The sequence below is a fragment of the Hipposideros armiger genome, unplaced genomic scaffold, assembly GCF_001890085.2.
Source record: "Hipposideros armiger isolate ML-2016 unplaced genomic scaffold, ASM189008v1 scaffold_56, whole genome shotgun sequence".
NCBI lineage: Eukaryota > Metazoa > Chordata > Mammalia > Chiroptera > Hipposideridae > Hipposideros > Hipposideros armiger.
In genome coordinates, this window is record NW_017731406.1 from 1,638,472 (window position 1) to 1,648,194 (window position 9,723).

Genomic DNA, 9,723 nt, shown 5'->3' on the forward strand with positions numbered 1-9,723 from the left:
AGTGAGCGGCCGTCCAGAAGCCGGCGACTGATCTGTCTCTCCAGGGAAGAGCGCAATGATGGTGCCAACTTGGGCAAGTGAAGCAACGTCCTCCACAACTAGATTGAAGAACAAAACGACAGCAACTTGTCTGTTCCCCTTCCCCAATCCCCCAGTACTGTTCCCATCCCCCCAACTCCCCAATTTAAAAAAAGTGATTAAAAAAACAGACACCTCAAGTACCAAAATGGCATCTGTATGGAAATAAAAACTAGAGCTAGTAACATAAGCTTAGTTGTTTGTGTATACATCAAAGAGTTAATATGGACCCCTAGAAGGAAAAGTTACATGAATCTTTTATCTGGAGAGCTCAAGAACCCATTTTCTTTGCCCAACTATCTACATTTCCCTAGGAGGAAAATTCTTACACATAAACCCCACCCCACTTCACAAACTGCAAAATGAGGAATGAGTGATTACCCAACCAGCGAGTAGATCCAAAAGTCTTAATTTGGTCTGTTTTCTATGGCACATAGTAGCTGTTCTAAAGAGTCTCTCGGGCTGGACGAGTGGAGCGTTGGTTAAGAGCTGGCTTGGGACACCAGCTCTGAGCAGTAGGGTCCCGGTTCAGATCCCACATGAGGGCCAGTGACACTGCGCCCTGTACAGCTAAGATGGTGAACAACAGCTCGACCTGGAGCTGGACTGCCCTGAGTCACTGGCAACGGCGTAGGCTGCAGTAAGGCTGCAGTGAACTGCTGTAAGCTACCGTGAGTGGCCGACAGCCGCATGAGCTGCCAAGACCTGCCAAGAGCCACCATGATCGGCCACCCAATGGCCGGCAAGCGACTGCCTCGCCCCGGAAGAGCGCAATGATAATACCAACATGGGCCAGTGAAGCGACGTCCTCCACAACTAGCCTGAAGAACAAAAGGACAGCAACTTGTCTGTTCCCCTCCCCCGATTCTCCAATAAAATCTCAAATAAAATTAAAAAATAAAAATAATAGTCTCTCCACACTTGTATAGTCAACCTTTCCAGATACTTCTACAGAATTAAAACCCAAAGTGAACTTAATTGGAAGTGATACTTTATAACAGCACTTTCTGTGGAATAACTTTGAAAGAGATTTTACCATTAATTTAAAGCTGTATTTGTTTAAGAAGCTCAGTGACATGTACATTCATTAGGCACACATTAGATTAAAACCTAATTATTTTTGAGGCTGCCGGGGATATTTGATTATAAATTGAGTGTTAGATGATACCAAGGAATATCTTAATTTTTAAAGATGTGACAGTGGCATAGTGGTTACATTTTTTAAAAGTCTGTAACTTTTAGAGATGCACACGGAAGTACGTAGGAGTAAAATGACATGATATCTGGGATTTGCACTAAAATACTTCAGCAAGGGAAAAAATTAAGGATGGATGAAGCAAATGCTGGAAACCGAGATAAATACTGAATATGGGTAATATGGAGGTTCATTATACTATCCTCCCAACTTTTTAGTACGCTTGAACTTTTTCATGTTTCATTCAAGTCTTATTAATTAGCCTATATTACAAATAAAGTGAAAACTTTCTCTTCTACTTGTAGCTGGGCGAGAGACCAACAAATCAAGAGCAGATCAAAATTCCTCATAACTTTGAGCAGACGTTAACCAAGGCATGTGGCTATCTATCATAGAACAACAAATTTTTTTCTAAAAGACGGTACCTGATGTCTTTTCTCCCTTGGGTGAGCAGCAAAATTGCCAGGTGATTGACTCCATAGCTTTGGGGAACAATTCATTCCTAATGAAGTCCTGCATCCTACCTAGGCCTGCCTAACTAGCCACCTAGAAGCTTCTCATTTGAAATAGGCACCACTACTGTTAGAGCTCTAACAGTGGAGACTGGTGGTCAATTTGCTGGTGTGCATTTGGTAGCAATGTGGCTTACTATCCCTAAAGCAATACAGAAAAACCTTCATTAAACCAAAGCCTGTGGAAATGGTGATTAGAAGAATTCTGTTTCCTACATTCTTTCATGAGAAAGGCACCAATACCCTTTACCCAGGTCACCTCGCATAAAGCTAGCAGGTATCAGGATTCGTGGATTGAATCCTGAGAGCCAGAGTAAATCATTTAGACTGAAACAGATGCAGCCTCCTCAGGTAAATAAGTAAATAAGTTTTAAATTAGTATGAGTTGAGTTCTATTACTTACATTCATAATAAATAGCTATGTGAAAATATATCTCAACCTTCCCTTTCATGCACCATTTTTGAGCTATCTTCCACGTGGGTGCCTTCTACAAGATGCCCACTTGGATATCAAGTATGTAACTATATTTAAGTCACCAGACATCATCTTAGTTTCTTCAGACTTGAGACAAAATAAAATATCAAACAGCCAAAATCAGACAGAAGGACCTGATCTCTTCTGGACGGCAGACTGAATATAGGCATAGGAGAAAGTTGGGTCTTCAATAATAATTCCTATGGTGCTAGTGATACGCAGCGGTATTTAGCCAAATGTGTTGATTCATGTAAATTAGCATATATTATGTACTGTTTTCAGAGCATCGTGTTATTTGCAGTGTTCTTTGAGACCAGGTTGGAAAAGAATATGATTTCACTTCAATGACATGGTGCTACTGCCAGAGCTCTTGGTCCTTGGAGTGAAATCTAGGTGGATTACAATTATAATTGTTCTAAAAAGGAACAAAAAAGAATGAATAATTTTTCACTTTCAGAATCCCTGCAGCATAATGACTCAGAGTTACAGCTAACTTTGACAATAGAAGTGACAGCTTTTAAACTTATCTCTAGATGAGACCCCTTAACACATCAGTGACTCAGTTTCCTTATTTGTACAAGAGCCGTAAACTGCCTCCTGACAAGACAGAATGTCATAAATATCTAACGAGGTTTTTTAGCCAAAGTTTTAAATGCTTCAAATTGAAAGAAAAGGGCAGCCTGAGTCTTAAAAGAAAAAAAAATTACAGTGAAAAAAAGTTAAACTCACATCTTATATTCATTCAACAGAATTATTAGAAGGACAGAATGTATAATCTTCCAAATGGACAAATGGAATTAGGGAGACAAGAAGGAGACAATAAGGAACCGGTCAACATATACCAATATTATGGTACTTTATACAATAATAAAGTTAGAGCTATCAAATTGGAAGAAAGCCATTAAGCCATTCAACCACAATACATCTGATTCAGGTAATATGGGGTTAAAAATAATGCTCTATATATTTGCATAGAAATAGACATTCCTAAATTCTTTCTCATTCATCACTGTGTTTTATCTAAAACGCCTTGTGAAGCAAATCAGGCAGACATTATCTCTGACTGGCAAATGTTAATCAAAGGGCTCCATTTCTGGTGTGAAATGGCTCATCAGAATCACAAACAAACAAAAGAACTACCACTGGAGGCCAGGCCCTTTGGCCCTCCATTCAGTCTTCTTTTGCCAATGTGAAGTCTAATAACAATAAAAGTGTTACTGGGGTCATCATCAGTTTTGATACTGTTTCTCTGCAAGGAAGTTTAGGCTCTGATATCACAGAAGTCTAAACAAATAAAGGAAGAGCGTAGGGAAGTTCTCCCAGCCAAGAAGTTTCCTGAATTTCAAAATGAGAGAAAAGGACAGAGAAGAATATACAGATAAGTTCATTTGACAGAGCACATATACTAAGAAAAAAAAATGGCACAAAACAGTAAACATTTATTTTTTGAAAAGCCTCTTTTCAACAATTTACACTTTCAAAATGTCTGGCCTACAGGGAAAGAATTCCCAGCAAATAATAATTTACTGAGCAGTTTTGCACCCAAGCACTGGCCTGTACAGTTTTCAACAACAGGCATACACTCTTGCCCAGAAGCAACTTTCAAATCTTTGTAGATAAAACATCAGCCTATAACTTTCAGACTCAGAATAAGGGAGAACCTTTCGTAAGCTGAAGTGATCAGTGACGGTTTATTGGAAGAATGAGAGAAGACTGAGGTGTGAGCTGGGCTGTGAAAGGCAGGTGAGACTGAGAAACGAGAAATGGTGGCTATTTCAGATTTGGTGATGATGCTCAAGGAGGGTGGCAAGAAGGACAGGCAATGAAGTGGCAGCAGGAACCAGATGCAGAGAAATGAGCCTCGTAAATGAATAAGTGGATGAGCTACAACTGGAATCCAGGTCTCTCAACTCTTGTATGCTACTCTGCTCCTACTAACTGGTCTTGTGGTCTCCATGCCCACATCCCTCTGCAAGAAATTCTCCAGTGCATTAAGTTTCTTTCTGAAACACAATCTGATCGGGTCAGTCTCCTGCTTAAATCTCTTCAATGGCTTACTAAGGCTTTCAGAAAGAAGCTGAACCTTTAACATCGCATACAAATACTCATCATGATCTGGACTCTTTTCTAATAGGCCCACCACATGTACACTTTTGTTTCAGCTATTAACAACATCTACCCACAGTTCCTTTATTGTTCATATTACCACGTCTCTCTACCTTTACATATGTTGTTCTTTCAACCTAAAATGCCTTACCCTCCCTTTCTTCAATTAATAGCTTATTCTTCAAGCCTTGGTGCAAATGTCACCTACTATATAAGCCTTTCCTTACCATACTCAAGCATCCAGTTAGATTTAGATGCCTCTCCGTGATGTTTTTCCATCACTCTCCCATGCATATTCCAGTCTTTCCTTATCCAATAGCTCTTTAATCATTAATTTCCCTGTCTCCCTCGCTCCCTCTCCTTATATCACCAACCCTCAAAATAATGCCTAGCACGGAAGAGGTGCTCAGTAAATGTTACATAAATGAAAGCACAAAGCTCAGACTTTATCAATTAAAGTAAAAACATTACTTATCCAATGAAAACAAATAATGAAATTCTCAGGAAGTTATATAATAACCAGAAAATTAACTTCTGTTACTTCACGTTACTAATTTGACTCTACTATCTAAAAACCCAAAGGCTTCAGGAATTATACAGAAACACAAAGTCCAAACACAAAAACACCAAAGAATGTTAAGCTGCTCTACACCATTGTGATTGTGTGTGTGTGTGTGTGTGTGTGTGTGTGTGTGGTTAGTTCTACCTTAACACTAGCCTCTCAAATGGTTACGTCTCTGCCTTAAACATGTGGGATTCACTCATAAAGCTTCTAGAACTCTACTACTCTGACAAAATATATTCCATGGTTGACATCAAATTACTCATTAATCTAAAATTCATGCTGTTTGACGAGATGCGACAATCTGGGCCTAACCAGATAGTTACATAAAATATAAAACTCTACTACTAATGCATTATTCAAAATGTGATGAATCCAAAACAAGGTCGCCTTCATTAAAAAGAGTCAAGATAAAAGGGTCATTATGAGAGTGCATAGATGAAGACGATTGAAGCAAATTGTTAAATTTTGATTTAATTAATCTTAAGCAGAAGTCTTTGAAATCCTGAAATGTATCTCTGAAAAAATTCTCAGGAATACCCATCAAAAGCTCAGGATATGAACAGAAGTATAATTCCTCTTTATAGAAAAGTGCCTTCCTTCTCCAGTTTTCCAGAACAATGAGGAACCAAATGAAAACAACTGAATAAAAGCCTTATACTTTATCCACTGTACCATAGCTATTGAGTTAAGTTTTCTATGTAGTGGAAACTTTCATCTTAGCTAATACCATACTGCCATTGTGTAATTAACTTTTTACCTCCAGGTGTAGTCTCTTCCATATCAATCAATCTCTCATCCGGTCAGTGCTGTTTCCCTTCTCACTTCATCACTGACCTCCCTCTTCCCAGTAACTTCCAGGGGAATCAACTGGGATTTCCCTTTCTCTGACTCCCTCTCTCTCTCTGTTTTTGGTAACCCAATTGTTCTTATTCTTCTATAGGTGACAGATGCCTTTGAAAAAACTGATAAACGCTATGGGGTCCAGAAAAATGCTCATGCCTTCCTACACTCAAATGATTTCATACAAGTTCAGGAGTTTAAGAACTGCTATGCCCCACAATCACCTGTTACACAAATAATTTCTATTACTCTATGGCTGTTTTATAAACCCACACGTGTGCACGCACACACGTGCACACAACTAATGACTATTATACTGATCAATAACATAATACTCAAAATAATAAAATCTAGTCTAGGTAAAGCTTTATCTTACCAGCAATATTTTAAGTTAAGAATCCCAGATGAACTCTTCTCTAAAAGCCCTTAGAAGAAAATGCTGAGCCCTTCAATAAGACAACTCAAAATAGGGAGTAAGGCATTTATAAAAAAAGTTTACTAGGTCTTGTTTGGTCAACTTGCTTGCCTGAAAAAGTGCTGAAATGTCTTCCTAAACCTGCTTTTATTAACTCTGACACATCTGCTTGTAAAATCACATAAGGCTCAAAAGTTGTATTTGAGCAAAAAAGAATTTCCCACTGATAGTAACAAACTCTTAAATTCAAATACTCGTTCTACTATATCAAGCTATGTTCAACACCAAACACAAGTTAGCTAGGAACTGAAAGTGATACCAGCTCATAACTATCTAGTTACCCTGTCAAAGCAAGTAAAACATAAAAGATGAAACAGGACAAATAACCAAAGGAAAGGGAAGATTATAATCAAGGTCTTATTTACTAGCTGACAAGAGATAAGTTCTTTTTGTTGAGAACATACTTCCTAAAAGTGAAAGGTTCTTGCTGGACTTGCCAAACTATTTGTGGAAACTACCAGTTCGCTTTTATTTTTGGTTAAACTTTTAATCAGGGTTTAAACCACAGTTTTGTGTTGGGTCAAAAAAAAAAAAGGAAATATGATCACTCTTTTACCACAAACTGATAAATTTCAAAATCACAACGTCAGGATTTTTAAATACATTAAACTTTGATGATATGCTCGCAAAGCATTTCTAAGTTTCATGATGGTGGGGGGCACCCATTAAACCCAGCATAGACAATTCACAAAGACCTTGTGACTCAGTTTCTTCACTTGTAAATACTGAGGTAACAGGACACATTCTCAGTTTGCCTCTAGTTAGGGTGGAATTGATAAAACTTTAAAGTTGTCATTTTATTCTATGCAAGCAGGTCCCCTCCCACATAATGGAAGGCTGCGTATTTCCGTCAACTAGGCATCAAGCTTTGACCACTGTTTTCCAATATGGACGGTCCGTAATTGAAAGGCAAATAGGAGGCAAGAGCGGGAAAGTGTAACAGGTACACACCAAATGGCCCGATACCTTAAGAAGCGGTTTGAGTTGAAAAACCACCGTCTCCTTCCTAATTATAATCAAGTCGCTGGTTAAAACTGAAAACTAGATAGCAACATGTGGCTTGTGCTTCAGAGCTAGACCAAGCGCGTTCCCAGACAGAAGCAGCATTTGCTGAATGTGTACACGAAGCCGTTTCCCCTCGTGCCACCCGAATTAGAAAACTGACACAAAAAAGAGGAACCCTTTTAACTAATGAGTTTAGGAAACTCCAGTATTTCCCAATCTAATAGCGGGCCCCATAGATTTCATTCCTCTGAACATTAAGTCAGTGGCAGGAAATAGACTGCTGTTACTGGTTCACACACTCTCAGGACGGTGAGACTTGCCGGTCAGTCCATGGCTTCTGAGCATTCTTTATCAACTAAGTGGAAGGACTGAACGCCCCAGCCTATTACCCGACAGTTGGTGGTACCTCGCCCAGCCTCCAGCTCCCACGCTCACCCCACTCTTCCAAGGAACTGTTTCTTGGGAGAGCACATGGAGAGGTTAGGAGGGGGGGAAAAAAAAAAAAGAAACGCACGTAGGCGCCTCTCCCTTTGATTTCTGGTAGAGTAGAAACACCGGGGGCCTACATGGTGTTTTTTGTTTTATAGACATTTTTTTTTCCCAAGTCTGGGGGTAGGATCCCAAGTATTTGGACTGGAAAGAAGAGACATTTCCCTGCCCGGACCCGAAGCGTACAAGAGGCAAAACCCAGCCACTGACAGGGGTGGGAGGGGAATGGAATCGCGCAAAGAAGGTTGGCGCCCACAAGTTAGACAAACAAGACCCTACCCAGAACTCCGGGTCTCCCCAAGTTGGGGTGGGGCCTCTCGCCACCCCGCGCTGCCTCCCGGGCTGACAAGAGTGAGAAGCGGGTTAGGGAGAAAAGCGGGTGCTCTTCCGCCCCCACGCCGTCCCCGCGCCTCGGCGTGGCCGCCCCTTCAGCGGCTCCCCGAGTTGCACAGCGAGGTCGCGGTAACCCTTGGGAGGGGGCCCCGGGTCCATCCGTGTTCAACGGCAGGAGGATCCCGGGGCTCTCGCAGTCCCCAAGGCCGGCGGGGGCTGCGGGAGCACTCACCAATTTGGGCTTGTTTTTCGTTTCCTCTTCGTTGGCGGCCCGGTTCCCCGCATTCCGCTTGTTGCTCCGGCCCCCACCGGGTTCCTCGCTGCCGCCTCCCGCTCCCGGCGCCGCCGCCCCGGGCTGCTCCATCTTTCTCCGGCCCTGTCACCTGTGCCCTGTAACCCCACCTCTCCTCCACTAAGGAAGCCCCTCGGGGCGGTCCCGCTGCCCCGCGCTGATTCGGCAGCGCCTCTTCCTGAGGGGGAGTGTGTCTGCCTAGGGAGCTGCCGATTTCAGGCCCCCGGGACTCCGAGCTCCCAGGCACCCCAGACGCCACACGCCGTTGCCACTACTCGGCGCTGGGACAAGCTTTGCTTGCCCCTGAGAGCAGCTGCAATTATCACGACCGTCGCCACCGCCCTCAGGGCGGTGTTTAGGGTGGAGAAAGTTGGTGCCTATCTCTTTAAGAGGGCCTCAACACACGTGATTCATCAAAGTGCCCGCAGTCAGCCGCCAGGGCGCACAGAGCTGCTTCCTACTCCCCATGCCAAGTCGGCCCAGCTACTGAGCATGCCCGGCGCAGGACCCGAAGCCCAACGAGAGGACTTGAAGCTGTGGTTAAGCACTGATTTCACTTCCTAGGGGCCTAGCGTGAAATGGGAGGGAACTAGTCCAGAGAGAGAGACGGTGCAGCCCATTTTAGAGGTGGCGAAACTGAGGCCCGGGTGGATTCACGTGTGAGTTGCAGTGGCCGGTGTACCTGAGTATCAGCTTCCACTAGTGCAGGCCAGAGCACTTTCCCTGGCAGAGGCCATGCTGGGGGTGTGGCCCTGTTAGGCTCTGTGGGTGGGGTTGACTGGCAAGGCAACTGGCATCCCATAGGAAAATTACCACAGGGAGCGCTGATTAACTGCCTAGACAGACTGTATGGTTCAAAGTGGAAAGACTGGGTGCTTTCTGTTGCCGTGATTGCGTTGTGGCCAAAGAAATACGGTTGTTCCTTTATTCCCACGCTGCTGGGTAATAGACGCAACAGGCACCCACTGCTTAATCCCCAAGCTGGTGTGAGGCTCTTTAAGCAAAGCACTTGTAGAGAGCTAACAATTGGATGGAGTGCTGTTTTCAGCTTCTGGAACTACTTTAAATTGTTGTGGGGAGTGAATAAGATCATGTGTGTCAAAACTTTGTTTAAACTGTAACTCTTTAGACAAATGCAAGGTGTTTTTGTGCATCTGCAGCAGGCACTGCCCGTATTATTAGTCTGTAGTCCTTGAGTTGTCAGGAAGAAGCCTGCACAATATTTCTTCCATCCTTTTTAAACTGGGCTCTTTAAAAATAATGTCCACATCTGAGAACATTTTGAGGGGCAGTGCAGGATTTGAATGCACCACCATCATAGAATAAGAGCACATATGCGAGGGAAACTACCTGAAATA

General features: G+C 42.7%; 1 protein-coding gene across 5 annotated transcripts in view; it reads right to left on the bottom strand.

The window, feature by feature from the left end:
* DIAPH2 (diaphanous related formin 2) overlaps positions 1–8,671 on the bottom strand; it is an 873,267-nt gene extending 864,596 nt beyond the window's left edge. For 3 of the 5 annotated variants that reach the window (XM_019641101.1, XM_019641105.1, XM_019641106.1), the window contains exon 1: positions 8,306–8,670. In XM_019641101.1, the coding sequence (XP_019496646.1) occupies positions 8,306–8,437 (132 nt within the window). In that variant the 5' untranslated portion in view covers positions 8,438–8,670. Of the gene's footprint in view, positions 1–8,305 lie in introns of all 5 variants that reach the window. The other 2 variants (XM_019641102.1, XM_019641103.1) reach the window with 2 other exon arrangements.
* Positions 8,672–9,723: the final 1,052 nt, after the last annotated feature.